A 16689-nucleotide genomic window follows, 5' to 3' on the forward strand; every position below is an offset into this window, starting at 1 on the left:
TGAATCCTGCAATCTGAATCATTAATGGCTTCACTGACCTGGTCAATGCCACGCCCTTTGCACTGCAGAATGATGACCTCTAGCAATTTTGCTGCATGACACTCTGCATCTTCTCCTGCAACTCCTGTAAGAACCTGATCAACACAAAATATAAACTGCAAGGAGGCGTCTCAAAACCTTTAAATCAGTCTGTAACTGCTTAAGTATTTAAGAGAGTCTAATAAATAAATATGAGTGATTGCACAGACTACAGTCTAAAGAACTGTAAGGATTTGGAGTTGTTTGTAACATTGGTCCAAATAATCAAAGGCCCTCCCCTGTTGTGCCATTCTGGACTGTAACAAGTTGACAACCACTGTGTCTAAAAAAAAAAAAAACACTGGCAATGGATTGTGAGATGAGCAGGATGAAAAGACAGTCTGCTGATGGCAGAAGTTGTCCCCAGAGAAGAAATAAAAGCATGTAATTCACATGCTCATTAGCACTAGAGGAATCAAAGGGTTAAGGATAAGTGTTTTAAAATTGGAGTATAGATGGCATAGCTATCTCTGTTCCTAGAACATCAACATAAACAATTAGCAATAAATAATAACATAACTAGAGTATTCTGCAACTAAGTGTTCAGAAAGAATGAGGATGACAAACACATCTAAAAACTTCATGGAGGAAAATCATTTTTTAATGTCTGGTTTTAAATAACAGACTGAGAGTTCTCAACAAATAATGTAAGAAACTCATGTTACCAATTACACTGACTCTGATATCAAAGGACCCCAATCAATCATTTTATCTCCTACTTCTTAAGAGGAAAAAAAAAAAAGGCAACATTCACCATGTATATGTATCTTATGATTTTCCAAAAATGGCCTAGTACTTTTGACTTTTTAAAAATGAACCTTCAGATTTTATAATCTTGCTATTTACTAATACTGTACAGCTACTGCAAACCCACAGCCTCCAAGGAGTTCCTTTCTTTTTTTTTCCTTATTGAAGTAGTTGATTTACAATGTTGTATTCATTTCTGGTGTAGAGCAAAGTTGATTCACTTACACATAGTATGGTTTAGTCGCTAAGTTGTGTCCAACTCTTCGTGACCCCATGAACTGTAGCCTGTTACGCTCCTCTGTCCATGAGATTTTCCAGGCAAGAATACTGGAGTGGGTTGCCATTTCCTTCTCCAGGAGATCTTCCCCACCGAGGGACTGAACCTGGGTTTCCTGCATTGCAGGCAGATTCTTTACCAACTGAGCCACCAGCGAAGTCATTAATACATATACATGTTCTTTTTCATATTATTTTCCATTATGGTTTATTATTTATTTGAACATCAGCAGAAGCTTGTTGTTTATTAATTTTATATACAGTAGATCGTATCTGTTAATCCCAATCTCATTAATTTATACCCTCCCTCCCCTTTTGGTAACCATTAGTTTCTTTTCTGTATCTTTGAGTCTGAGAATGTTCTTTATAAAACATTGTTGATCATTTCTGGCCTTTTCTTCTTTTGATTCAAAACTTAGCAGGGAACAAGCTAAGATAAGATCCAGGCACTAAAATCAAGAAACGTAGCTCTAATTAAATACCAGAAGGTAGACATAAATACTTGTCAAAGTCATCAATGAGAGATCTAGGAATCAAAGCCATTTTGTTGGTAACTTTTAAATAACCCTTATTATGTCAAACTCATATGATATTTACCATAATGTAGTATCATGTCTCTTTACAATTTTGTACTTTTTATAATATAAGCCTCACATGTTCTTGTATTAGGGTGACCTACCTTTTTGCACATACTGTATATCATTTCAAGGTACTTGGTATCAGATAGAAGTGTGTCTGTATCAACTGTTACATAATTATGAAGCAGAGGCATCATATCTGTATTAATAAAAAATGTAAGTTAAATATCTTTACTAACATAAATGCTGTGTTTCTGAAAAATCTAAGAAAAAGAAGCAAGTCTGAATGTTTTATCCCTAACATTCACTTTTAATTATTCATTTGTAATTAAATGTAAAAATGAGCCTATTATTAAAGTATATTCCTTCATATTTAGTAAACATAAAGATTATGTTAAAGATTATACAAAGAAGACTGAAAGGAAACAGAAACTTAAGAATATGTGTTTTAGTGAAAAAAATCTCAAGTGATAACTAAAACAAAATGTATAATGGAAATCAAAGCTAGGGTCATCTTGGAGCATTAATTACTACTGATAACTTATCCAAACAAGGAAGCATTTAAGAATATGCAAAACTTTGTGTTCAAGTGATATACTAAAACTGAATACAAACAGGGGGAACCCTAAGTATTTCTATGATGATTTCACCTACCTGTAAAGTAATCAAAACCATCTTGCTGAAAAACCTCAAATACCAGAGGTAGTAACTGCCACATCTGTGGAGACACTTGTTGACATGTCAAACTGTGTGCTAAAGAGAAGATCTCCTCATAGAATTCTAAAAGAGAGTACCAAGTCATTAGGACAATGCTTGCTCATATGAAATAGTAGGATATTCTTAGAACAATCAGAGGTACCTACCTAAGACATGCTGCTGTAAAACAGTTCCAATGACCTGCAAGCAGATTCCTTCAAGCTGCTGGGTTATCTAAAAGAGAAGAAAAAAATCATATGGAATTGCAGCACACTGAGTGAATTATTAAATACTATAATAATTCAATGCATTTACATGTAAAGTCAATATTGTCAACAAATTATTTTAAGCCTTTGTTTCAAAATGGAATGTTTCAAAATTGTGAATCAATCTGGGAATGAAACTTAATACCATTACAATCAGACAAACCGGAAATAACAAGTATAGTTTACTATAAGAAAAAAAAATTTCCTAGAAAAATGGAGCCACATCATTCTGCAGAGACTAAAATCTTATAATTCAGCCAAATGTAAGTGAAGTTAACAGAGATACAAATCAATAGCTTACTGAAAAATTATTTAAAAGAAGGTATTAATCCTACCACTCCCAGTAATTTTTAAGTCAGCTCCATTTATCTAACAGTGAGCAGTGCACCCAAGTCATACAAGATAGATAGAATATACAAATTCCCCTTTAATTATCAGTATGATCCTCAATTGGATCCCAAATTCCTAACAGTCATCATAATGTTAAAAAGTGCAGGAAGCAGGACATCCATTTGGAATACATACAGTGTACACCTAAAAATGGTTAAGGTGGTATATGTTATACGGATTATACCCTAACTAAAAAATTTTTTTATTAAAAAGAAAAACTAGCGAGAGTAAGTTTTCCTAGGAATCACTATACTTTTATTTTTTTGTTTGTTTTTTTTTTGTTTTTTGTTTCTTTTTTCACTATACTTTTAGATCTGAGAAAGGTAACCCCAAACTCAGAGCTTTGAGGCAAAGATACAAATACCTCCCTCCTATTCCTTCTAAAATATTTATAAGGTACTATGAAAAGGGTACTACTAGTTAAAAGATAGCAAAAATCAAGGTATGTGAGAAGATGACCAAAGACTATACGTCAGAGGCCCCCCAAAAGCACAGAACAACTGATGAAGAATGGCTTGAAATTCCCTAAAACTTTATAGCACTGGATTATTTTCTTACTTCTTTATGATCTTCAACTACACTAAGAAGCGTGTCGATGGTATTCAGGATTCCCATAGCAGTAACTGCTTTATCATCACTTCCTTCTTCATCTGGCCCAGTCTGGATTACTTGATTAAAAGTCATTGCCTACATTGAAGAGAATATAATTAAGCTTTGCCCTTAAAGCAGTATAAACATATTTTTGTCTAAAACATAGTTTTTAAAATGTTCTAAGACAGCACAACTGGCATTTCCAAATCAATTAATATTATATAGTCAATGGTACTGCTCTACCACTTACTGGGTCACTTCAAACAGACTACTTGACCTCTTTTTCCTGACATATTCATAGAGATACTGTGAGGATTAAATGAGGCAAGGCATAGAAAATGCTTAATATTATGAACATTAGTATTACTGGCTGACATTTGGGGCTTCCCATGTGGCACTACTAGTAAAGAACCCGGCTGCCAATGTAGAACTAAGAGATGAGGGGTTGATTCCTGGTTGACAAGATCCCCTGGAGAAGGAAATGACAATCCACTCCAAGTTAGAAGGAGCCCCACCCCTTCTAACTTGGGCAAGTTAATTAACCTTTTCATAACTCACATTTTCTTTCGGTATAGGAATATTCCTCACATAGGACTGTATGAGAATTAAATGAGTTAAAATATGTATCAAGGACTTAGAATGATGCCTGATATACAGTAAGCTCTGTGAAAACACCTGCTGTAATCTAAGTAATGCATACATTACTGATCAAATAACATACCAAATGCTGTGTCATTTCTACTGCAATAGGAGTAACTTCTTCACTGTACTCGCAGATCATTTTCTGAATTACATTGGTAAGATCATCATTTTCTGTTTCTCTTATAATGTGAAGAAGAGCCTGCATGACGGGTCTGATGAATGGTGTGATATATTCTTTAGCTGTAAGAGAAAGAGGAAAAAACTTCTGGTGCCAACAGCTAAAACTCCTCAAATCCTGAATCAATATATACCAAAGAGTAAACAAGAAATACCTTCAAATAAAAAGGAAGACAATATGTCAAGTTTTTAGGACTATGTCTTACATATACAAATCTTTTACCTTTCTCTTGATTGCTGATCAGCACTTGAAGTGCAATGGCAGCTTCCACTTTAACAGGCATTTCCCTATCATCTATCAGACATCTTCGGGTCAGTTCTAGGGCTGTTTGCAAGTTCTGGTCACTTTTGAACTTCACTTCACAAAAGTAGTGAAGGACCCAGCAAGCCTTTAAAAAAAAAAATGCAGTGAGTTACTATAGGTGTCTTACATTAAATTCTACCATGTGACAATATTTCTAGTGCCAAAGTTCTTGTGTGGGAATTTGGAGGCTGGCCAGTGGTAGATAAAGTCAAAAGAGACAACACTAGACCAGTACTATGATCCCAACTTACTCTTTGGCTGCATGATGTTTGTGTGGATAGCAAGATCTGAATGCAAAACACAGACAGATGCTGCTATCAGACACAGATGAAAACTATGCACACATTATGAGCAGCCATTTAAAGAAACACAAAAGTCTAGGATAACACATAGAAGTCCACATAAGCGGTTATTCATTATAAGACATAAATACACAAAACAATACAGCTTTAAAACATACCCTGGCTCTCATGTAGCCTAGTTCACTGCTGAAGAGAGGGAATACATGGTTCTGCAACATGTATTCCATCTGATCTTTGTAGATCTTTTTCTGTAAAAATAAACAAATATAATCATCTCAAATGTCAAACAGATACACAAATCCTTAAAATGACTAATGATGTCAAAACATCTTAATTCTCAAACATTAACATCAAAATCACTATACATTTTTTAATCTTTTTACATCGTTTGTTTACAAAGCAATTATGTTGAACATTAACACCAGTGGTGTTTAAGTAATAGAAGAATGGTTAATTTTATTCCTTATCTTACAAAACATTTTTCTCTTATAAAATTATTATGATGAAAGAACCTCTCTGGAAAGGTTCTACATGAACAATACAGCATAGATTTAGAAATATTCTGCTCTCAAGGTAATAATGGGAAGGGATATATTCAGGTTTACAAATTTCCAGCAAAACCAATTTTCTGAGAAGAAAAAATACTACAATTTAATACAATATGAAAAGAAAATAATTCATGCAAAAAGAATTACCTTCAGCACAAGCAAAAACAAAGAAATATAGAAGACACTTTCAAAATCATAAGAAACTGTACCTTAAAGGACACCATCAAGAATGTGAAAAGATAAAAGATAATCCACAGAATGGTAGAAAATACTTGCAAATCACATACAGCTAATCTTTGAATAATGAGGCGGTTGGCACACCAACCCTCTGTGCAGTTGAAAATCTGCCACTTAATTTGCAATTAGCCCTGCATATCTGTGATTCTGCATCTGTGGATTCAAACAACTCCATTTGTGGATTCAACCAACTGTAGTATTTACTACTTAAAAAAATCCACATGTTAAGTGAACCTGAAAAAAGTTCAAACCTGTGTTGTTCAGAGGTCAACTGTATTTGAAAGCTTTTTAAAAGCATAGCATTTAGAATATACAGGGAATTCCCTGGTGGTTCAGAGGTTAGGACTCTACACTTTTACACCCAAGGGTCCAGGTTTGATCCCTAGCTGGGAAATTAAGATCCCACAAGCCACCCAGTGTGGCCAAAAAAATTAGATTAAAAAAAAAAAATATATATATATATATATATGTATATATATATATCAGAACTCTAACAAATCACAGTAAAAAGATAAATACCTCCATTTAAAATAGACAAAAGATTTGAACAGAAATTTCTCCGAGGAAGACTGGACAATAAGCATAAAAAAAGATTCTCAGTATCATTAGTCGTGAGGGAAATGTAAATTAAAACCACAGTGAAATTACCATTTGATACCAACTGGGATGGCTATATCTTTAAAAGACAGACAATAGCCAAGTGTTGATAAAGACAAAGACACTGGAACCGTTGTCACACACTGCTAATTAATACATAAAAAATGGTACAGCCACTTTGGAAAACAGTCCAGCAGTCTCCCAACATTTCATCAGCAATTCAAGTCACAGGTACGTATTCCATTTATATGAAATGTCCAGAATAGAAAAATCCATTATCAGAGACATAAAGGAGATTACAACTAGGGCTAGGAGATTTGGGAGAAAATGGGCAGTGACCTCTAAAAGTTTCTTTTGGGGATGATGAAAACTCTTTGGAATTAGAGTTGATGGTGGCACAATTCTTTATAAGAAAAACAACCGAACTGTACAGTTTAAATGGACAAACCATATGGTATACGAAAATTGCTCAGTAGTGTCCGACTCTTTGCAACCCCATGGTCTGTGCATGGACTTCTCCAGGCAAGAATATTGGATTTGGTTGCCATTCCCTTTTCCAGGGTATCTTCCCAACCCAGGGATCAAACCCGGGTCTCCTGCACTGCAGGCAGATTTTTATCATCTGAGCTACAGGGCGTTCCCTGGTATATGAACTATACCTCAATTCAGTTTTATCTCAATTGCCACTATTAAACAAACTAATTGCATGCACGTGTGCGTGCGTGTGCGCACGCGCGCGCACACACACACACACAAATACCTTCAGAAGTATTTCAGCTAAAGAACCAATCATATGCAGGGCTCCATCTTTTTTTCGAGGATCAGCATTTGGTTCTGTGAGAATCTGGTAGCAAAATCCCATAGTCTTTTGTAGTACCTAGATTAACAGAGAAAAGTACTGCTTTACCGGATATCCAAAAATCCTTCTAAAGCACTGATGACAAGATGATCTTAAGTAACCATTAAGAACTAAAAGTTTGGGTTTAGAAGATGCAAACTATTATATACAGAATGGATAAACAACAAGGTCCTGCGGTATAGCAGGATGAAATATATTCAATATCCTGTGATAAACTATATATATAACTGAATCACTATGCTGAATAGCAGAAATTACCACTGTAAATGAACTATACTTCAATAAAATAAACAAAAAAACATCCTAAGTGTATATCTGAACATATTTTAAATATTAAAGCAAAAGTTATCCACATACTAAATAACCCACCTCTTTCCTCTTACTACAGGCTGTAAACAAGAGTGTCTGGGCAGCGGTGGTAGGAGAGATGAAATCCTCAAATACATCTGGAGAATAAATTTAAAATTAACACAGAATATAGAAAAATAGTAATTTCAAATTTTTCACCAAACATTTTCATATAGTTTACAAATGATTTTCAGTGATAACAAAAAAGGACCTTAAATTTTTGCTAAATCTTCAAAGACAAGCATGAAAACAAATCCAGATCTCCATAGAATTTTGCAAAAGCCTAATGCCTTGTCTTTCCTGTACGAATTAAATCTTAATCCATTAACTTCTCCCAATGATTATTTTCTATCATATGAAGCCCCACTACTGTGAGAATTTTCACAATGGGGTCACAAAAATACCAACTACTGAAAGTACGTAAGATTTTGGTAGGAAGAAAGACTAATACTCAACATTAGCCAAATTACAATTCTTTAGTTCCATGCAGAGACTCCGTATGACTCCAGCTTCCCGTATGCGTCTTCTCAACTTCCATACACATGATGACTGACATGGGATCCAAAAGCACAGTTCAGATACTTAGTGTTAAGGCGTACCCTTGAATTTCTAACAGTTCTGGCATGTGCCAGAGGTATATCCAACAGTCATAACCTACTAACACTATTGTATTTACATCTGCTAAAAATGAGGATTATCATTATCAAATGACCAAACTAATGAAAAGCTTCCCAAATGACTTAACAATGGATAAATTATATTAAAATAATGGAAGATTTTTCAGTTCCAAAGGTGAGGCCTTAATATTCAAGGTTTATCATATAGAACCTTAACTACTGACATATTTTGTCTCTAAAAAAGTAAAATGTCCTCACCAAACTTCATGCGTATATATTCATAAGGGTCTTCTTGCCAAAGTTCCTCATCAGCATCTGTATAGCACATCAATGGAAAAATAACATCTTGGATAATGCCCTGCAATTTAAAAGTTAAGAAAGTAACCTTAATTCAGTTTTCAAATTTCTAATAAGTGCTAAAATAAAAATAACTCTACAGCATGTGTTTTAAAGCTTAATATCAAACTTTAGTAAAATATAAATGCATTAAAATGCATTCTCAGATCAACCACCAACGTACATAATCTTACCCTCTGTGCAACAAGGGTAAGGCACGTGTCATAAAATAAGCCTATACATACACAGATAGCAATTAAGTATTCTTAGAAAATACAAAGTGAAGTTTTAGTCCATCAAACCCTACAGTTAAAAACAAAGCAAATACACTACTGGAAACAATACATAAGCCAATTAGCCTCAAAAGTAATTTGGTGAAATAGTCCTTTGTCTATTCCAAATTACATGTTAACTAGTCATGTTAAACTAATCATGATCTAACAGTCAGAACTTGAAGGCAAATTTTTAGATAATAGTTTCAGATTAAACAAATAAACTGAATATTCACAAAATATCTTTTATAAAGTTTTTCAGGGTGTTACTTTATTTTTCTAATATAAAACTATCAGAACTAGACCAAGTAACACACATTAAAAAATGGATTTTTTCAACCTTTTTGATAATTAATGTTATTTCCATTATATTTTCTAGAAAAATAGTTCAGATAGAAAATTGTTACTTGTATATGAGGCTTCAGATTCTTCCAGGTGAGAGCATGGGAAACTCCTTGATTAATATAATTTAACGTCTGTTGTAAAACTCGGGGAGCCATATATTGCTTCTCCTTGTACTGATATAACACCTTCAATAAAACCTTTGAAAAAAAATTTGATCAAAACCCAAAGCTTAAATAGAGTTTAACCATTTACAAGCTAGCAAAAACATCTGACACTACCCAGATCATCATCATAAAATAACCACCAGATTCTATTAAAAAGGAATTTTTTAAATTATGTATTGGAGAACTATATTTATTCCCAAAGTAAAATAAACAAATTGAGGTAACATTGTACATCAAAAGATGAGTTTCTTTATGAGTACATAAAGGATTAAATACAAGAAGAAAAAATCATATGCTATTTATGAATACACCACTGAGACAGCACTATATTGTTAAAATCAACTTTTAGGAAAATCTTACCCAAACCATTTAAGCAATTAATGTCTGCTAAGAGTTCTTATTCATCTTTGATATTTGAGAATAGCAGTTGTTGAAATATGACCTCAGAGGGTCTGACAGGTCAAAACTATTTTTGTAATAATGCTCAGTCATTATTTGCCATTTTTACTATGTTGACACTTGCATCAGTGATACAAAAGTGGTGGTGGTAAAACTTCAGGGGCCCAACATGAGTCAACAGAGCGGGATAAAGTGTACTAGCAGCCACCATATTCTTTACAGCCACATAGTCACAGAACAAACTTTCCTTAGGAATGTCCTTCACGAACCAGTAATGCATACATGCAGCACTTCTGCTACATACCAAAGTACAATGCTTGGAAGAAAAGCGGAAACAGCTTTTTTGGGGGGCGTTGTTTATCTCACAAGGCCTCAAAAAAAATGAAGCAACACTTGCCTATCCCTCCCTAGGCAAACCTTCAGTAAAAGGCGAAAGATTAATTTCCAAGAGAAACAAGAGTCAGAAATGAAAAAGTTTTTTCCAACAAATACCATAAGCTTGAACGAAAAACTGATTGATAAAATTATGGTTATTTAGACTTGTGTATATGGCAGATTTTTTTTTTCCTCAAAAATGAACAAAATGAGCCTCTCACCGAAGTGAGAATATGTTACTGGTATTAAAATCCAAGACTTCAAGCAAAACTAGAATTCTCAAAATCTTACACCCACCACTTAGTTCCACTTGACAGCTTTTAAATATTTAAAGATACTTCTGATAAGATCAGTGGTGATATGAATGAATGAAAATTTTTAAAGTTACATAATGAAATCAATTAACATTCAGAAAATTGCCACTGACCCACTAAGTCAATATTTTCCAATGACCAAGGCAGGATTACAAAATCATACATGGATAAAAGACCCATTCAAAGTACAATACCAAACCAATGAATGTTAATATAACAGAATATGAGATGTTTATTGCTATAGTTTCAAACTCTACATTGCAATTAACCTTTAAGAAAATACCACTGTCAAATGTTGGCATGATATAAAAAATTTCCACAATTATGTGTAAAGTATATTAAATCAGTCTTTTCTTTTCCAACTTATCTTTGAGACCAAATAATCTTTATTTACTTCCATTAGAAAAAATTAAAACAATGAATAGAGAGGCAGATGTGGTATATGGCTACCTTTTAGTAAGGCAGACATTAAAGATATTAGTAAAAATGTGCAACGATGCCATTTCCTCCTGCTAAAAATTTTTCATTTTGGAAAAGAGCTATTTTCAACAACAACAACAAAAAACATGTATTCTATTAATATGTGGCAGATTTGCTATTACTTTTAAATAAATTAATACTGTTAAATTTTATCTCAGTTTTTAAAACAGTAAATATCATTACATATAATACAATCCATTATCCAGATTGTAAGGAAGTCCTGAGACCAAAACATTTGCTAACTACAGTGTTCAAGATGTTAAAGACTGCTACATGCAATCTTTGGATGACAAAGAAACTAGAAATAAGCAAGATAAATTAACAGCGCCATGTTTTTACATGGAAAAATTATGTTAAACTTACTTGTTGGACACCAACAGCAAATGCTTTCAGAAATACTTCAGCAAATTCATTATACTCTTTGGAAACATTGCCAGGACTTCCATACCTAAAAGAACATTAAAATGCCCATCATGTCTTTATAATGTTTTATATCAACACTTATTAAAATAGTACCAAATCGTGAAGATTGAAAAAAAAAAAAAAAAAAACTTAAGTTATCACATAGTGAGAAGTGTTTACCTTTCAAAAAGCCTTGCTAAGATATGTAAAGCCCACTTCTTACATTTCCACCATGGTAACTCAGGTCTATCATCTTCTTCAACTTGAAGTGTTTCCTTTAAAGAGACATTTATTTAATGACAGACAACATAATCTAAAAGGAATACAGAGTGAGTTCAGAACAGATTCACAAAAACATGAATGCTCCTCCAACATTGGCCTCATTATAAAACGATATACTTGGAAAAGTACTAACCTTTGTTTATAAGAGGCGTTTTGCTTCACTACTTAGTTACAAAGGACATGCTTTTTCAAAGTCGTATAAAAGTTTAAACTCAAAAACATTTTAGTCATGATCCAAATAATACAAATAAAGGCCTGGGCAAGCAGCTTAACTAAAACCAGTATAGTTAAAGGGCACAAATCAAAAGGGCACAAAAAGCTCCATTTAAAAAATCTACTTTCAGAAATACTAGTTTAAATATATAAACAGATGAAAATATTCATTTACAAAACTATTTGTAACAGAGAAAAATGCCAAGAACTAAACACTCATTAATAAGGAGATGTTTAATTACGGAACATCCATAACAGACTACTACACAACCATTAAAAGAATGAACTGGCTCATTGTATTACTGACCTAAGACAGTCATGACATATTTTTAAAGACAAAGAAATGAGACTGTGAAACAACCAAAACTTCCATACACTGCCAGTGACAGCAATGATACAACTACTTTGGAAGTTATTTATAAAATTAAACATATACATTCATAGCAGCCTTATTTGTAACACTAAAATCTTGAAACCACCCAGATACACATTAACTTGTAAATAAATATAGAACATCCTTACAATGGGATACCACTTGTCAATAAAAAGGAACTACCATAACACAACATGAATGCATCATAAGTATATTAAGTAAAAGTAGATACAAAAAAAAATCACCTTTTTATTAGATTCTATGCAGGCAAAATTAATATATGGTGCTAGAAATTAGAATGGTGATGGTAGAATGACTAGATCCAGCCATGAGCAAATATTCTAGGTGCTGGTTATTTGAGTGAATATGACTGCTACAACTCAAACTGTTTACTTATATGTGCATGTTTATTATTACAAATGATACCAAAAAAGATGCAGAATATAGTTATGAAAACTCAAAGTTATATTTTATACCTATTAAATGTGTACAGAAAATAACTCATCAAATCACTTTTCTATGGAGTGGAAGGAAGGTCCTATTTACTTCTTCAGTGTATTTTTAAAATAAAAATTTGAGCACTAAAATGCAAACTAAATTACAAAACAGATTAGTCTCACTTATTCCACTAAAAAAAATTATGTTGGTAAATTACATAACCCTTCTATGCCTCTGTTTAAATAAATTCAGGATTTTTTTTTTTTTGAACATTAGATAAGCAAGGTATGCAAAAGTACTTAAAACACACTAGGGATTCAGGAATTGAAAATTCGCTACCTCTCTAGAAAACTAGATTATAAAGAAAAATTGTGGTTATTTAAAAAATTGTTATTAAATGTGAAAAAAATAAGATTTTTTTTTATGGACAATTCTGTTTATGGGACTGAAAAACCAATGAATTGTACACTAAAATAGTGAATTTTATGGTATTTGAGTTAGATCTCTATAAGGTTGTTATTTTAAAACCAAGTAATATAACTAACAACAAAGTCTGACCAACTTGTAAATCAAGTTCTTCTTCAGTTCATCCAAGTCTGACAAATCACTAGATTAAAATCCAGCTACAGGCTCTTTGTTTCTTTTTGAGATATAATTGATATCTAACATTGTGTTAGTTTTAAGGTATAAACAGAATAATTTGATATATGTATAAACTGCAAAATGTTTACTACAGTAAGTTTTGGAAGATGGTGTAAAGGTACAAATTTCCAGGTATATGATAAATAAATTCTGGGGACACGGTATCTATAGATTTGATAAATAATAAATAACAAAAAAATATTGTTTATCTGAAGGTTGCTAGGACAGTATATTTAAAAGTTCTCACTATAAGAAAAAAAATTCCTAACTATGTCAGGTGATACATTTTATGAACTCAGTTAAAAACTGAAGAACAGAGAATTAGGATGGAAAAAATAAGCTATATATAAGCACCTTAAATAATACACATAACAACCTTTATAATTTTTCCCTTAATATACTCACATATATAAACAAATGAAACATGTATTTAGAAAAACTTGCATCACAAAATACATACATTCACAAAGAATGTTTTAGAAAATATCAATTAAAATTCTCAAAAGGTAACTAAATATTTAAGTTCAGTGATATAGGAAATACACTTACATTAGGTACATCCCTGTTCACAACAGTCTTTAAAATTTCTATCCATTCTGTCAGATTCTGTTGGTTTATCAGCTCCAGTGGTAATGTATACTAAATTAAAATCAAGAATCAATATTTTAAAATCTTTACCTTTTACTCTTTATAAAACCTAAAACGTACTTCATGCAATCCACATTTCCTCTTTTAGTAGATAGGCAAATTTCTCATCTGGCTGATTTGGTTAGTTTATGTACAATGGTCAACTGTGGCAAAGACAGTGAGCATTCTTGCCTGATTCCCAAATTTCTGGGAATACATCTAATTTTCACCATAAGGTACGATATCTTTTATTGAGTTAAGGAAATTTCTATTCCAGGATACTTGTTAATTTTTTTTAAAGCAGAAATGATTATTTTATCAAATACTTTATCTACCATCCTTAAAGATTGTTTACAGGTCTCTTTTTGCATAACATAAAACTTAATCACAAAAACTGGTTTTTCACTCTTGACATTCTCATGTTTCTGGGGTAAATCATATCACTTAATAGGAACTTAAAATCAATATCCTATTTAGCATTTCAGGACCTCTATTTTCACAAATGAGCCAGTACTATATTTTGATTTCAGGATATGCTAGTCTCAAAAAATCAATTGGGTCCTATGCCCTAGAATAACTTATGAAAAGAACTTTCATTTCTTTAAAAATTGTATAAGGAGTCATTAGAAAGATATTAGATTATCTTTAAAGATCTAGCAATAGCATGAAAAATCCAACCAAACAATGGCAGTCCGTTATAATAACCTTAGTGGAAATAAAGTCTATTTAAATGAGATTTATAAAAAATAAGTAATGGTATGAATTGAACCAAAGACTCTGGCAGATGAGACAAATCTCTCTTGGCCATGTGGCACAAGAAGAGCAAGAATTTTAATCCTAATCGAAAACTCTGTTTCATAAGTAATTACAGTCCACTGAGACTATAGATACCACCATTTCCTTAGTTGGGTCTTTTATCCCAGGAAGATTTAGAATATATAAAGTCAAATCCACAGTATTAATCATTTTGTGTCAAGCTTAGGAATAGGTTTTGTAATTAGTGGGACAATCTACACATATATGGCATGACAAAGCACATGTCAGATGTAAACTCTAAGAACTGATTTTCAGTTTTGTGAATTCTTAAGCTGAAAGATATTCTTTACCATCATTAATGGTGCCAAATGATAGTGGACTTTATATATTAAAAACTACTTTATAAAAATTACCTGAACAAGAGCATAGAAGATCTTGAAAATTTGTTTCTGAATGAGAACAGATTGATCAGACTGATCAGAAAGAAGCTGGATAAAACGGTCCTTTAAAACTGGCAGGAAATGCTGCATTGCTGCTACCAATGGACTCCGTTCCTCTGGTTTCTTATACCTTTGGGTAGGAATATAAACTAATTCTGTGAGAATTTATTTACAATTTTATTTATAAATATAAACTACTTGCCTGTTTATACAGATAAAAGCAAATATTTTCTAAGCAATTTTATAGTCCTAGAAGAAAAACCTATTATGGAATTTAACCATAGGTAAAAAGCAACTTGAGAAAAACCTCAAATAACAAGAGAACATCTAAAATTTACTGAGTATTTATTATGAGGTAAATAACCTCCAAGGCCTCATTAATATTCTCACTTCTATAGCTGAGGAAACTGAGGCACAGAGTAGTTAAATATCTTCCCCAATATATAAATCTAGGTATGAACCTTAGCAGATTCAGGATCTGCCCTTTAACCATTTCACTATGTTATCACTAACTGTGAATTCTGATACAACTGAGGAGCTACAATGATTTGGTTTTTAAACATTAGGAGCTGATGTGATTTATACACCAAAAGCATTACGGAAGAAATGGCATCTGTAAAGCAGAAAATATTCTATTTCTAAAAGCACTATAAATCACTGTAGTGACATGTTACCACTATAAATTTGTAACCTTTCTGGCAACAAAGCCTGACCTCAACAGGATATTGATGATCTCTGTTTATCCCATTTGGACTAAATATTCATATACTTATAGCATGTATAAAAAATAATGTTTGATTCCTGGATACTGGTATAGATTTCAATAGAAAATATATTATGTGAACCTTGTTAAACCTTTGTAAACTTTGAAAAATCCTGAATTCTGACTTACATTTTGCTTCAAAGATATGAGTAAACAAGTGCTGACTAACTGAGACATTCCCCCGTAGAGATCCTTAGCATTTTAACAGTACTATTAAAAGGTCTACTGGCTTTTTTTTTTTTAATTAAGTAACTGATTTCCCCTATCAGACCCCAGTTTTATCTACCACTAGCTTTTCTAAAGGGAGAAAATGTATCTAAGAATTGAGTGTGTTAGTACGTTTTTAAAGGTAAAGGTAGACATTCCTAAAAGGCAGGAGTGTTTTTTCCACTGGGTGAAACGAGAAGCAAAGTAAACTGCCAAGATTAAAATAAGAGCAATGCTCATGCTAATAATGATTTGAGATTAAACAATTAACTGACAGTTTTAAATATTATTTGATATGCTGAGAAATTACACCTAGTATACATTTAAAGGTTACCTGAACATTTCTTTGAGTCAATAAAAACAGTAACGATTTACAAGAGGAAGCCATTTGCACTCTCCAATTTGATTAGACAAGCTGTATTAATTACTGACAATATTATCTTGTAACAACAAAGAGGAGAACTATATTATGCAACCCTCTCTCCATTATCTAATCCAGTGATCGCCCACATTATTATTTTCATACTCATTAGTTTAGATATTGTACCATCCAACTTCCAGGCCACCACTCAGTGCAGAGAGGGAGTTAGGAGAGAAGAATGTCTTAA

At 32.6% G+C, this 16689-nt stretch overlaps 1 protein-coding gene and 1 non-coding gene across 2 annotated transcripts in view; both read right to left on the minus strand.

The window, feature by feature from the left end:
* IPO7 (importin 7) overlaps nt 1–16689 on the minus strand; it is a 44301-nt gene that overhangs the window by 5941 nt on the left and 21671 nt on the right. Inside the window, exons 5-20 of the mRNA XM_019975109.2 lie at nt 15085–15241; nt 13838–13927; nt 11521–11615; nt 11302–11386; nt 9269–9403; nt 8512–8611; nt 7658–7734; nt 7190–7306; nt 5206–5295; nt 4665–4830; nt 4344–4504; nt 3590–3718; nt 2543–2609; nt 2334–2459; nt 1781–1878; nt 39–134 (exon numbers count right to left, since the gene is read on the minus strand). Of these exons, the coding sequence (XP_019830668.1) occupies nt 39–134; nt 1781–1878; nt 2334–2459; nt 2543–2609; nt 3590–3718; nt 4344–4504; nt 4665–4830; nt 5206–5295; nt 7190–7306; nt 7658–7734; nt 8512–8611; nt 9269–9403; nt 11302–11386; nt 11521–11615; nt 13838–13927; nt 15085–15241 (1789 nt within the window). The remainder of the gene's footprint in view (nt 1–38; nt 135–1780; nt 1879–2333; nt 2460–2542; nt 2610–3589; nt 3719–4343; nt 4505–4664; nt 4831–5205; nt 5296–7189; nt 7307–7657; nt 7735–8511; nt 8612–9268; nt 9404–11301; nt 11387–11520; nt 11616–13837; nt 13928–15084; nt 15242–16689) is intronic.
* LOC139176213 (small nucleolar RNA SNORA23) lies at nt 4913–5097 on the minus strand. Its single transcript, XR_011560666.1, has one exon. It is a non-coding gene; the product is annotated as a small nucleolar RNA SNORA23 (small nucleolar RNA).

This window comes from Bos indicus, chromosome 15 (genome assembly GCF_029378745.1).
Source record: "Bos indicus isolate NIAB-ARS_2022 breed Sahiwal x Tharparkar chromosome 15, NIAB-ARS_B.indTharparkar_mat_pri_1.0, whole genome shotgun sequence".
NCBI lineage: Eukaryota > Metazoa > Chordata > Mammalia > Artiodactyla > Bovidae > Bos > Bos indicus.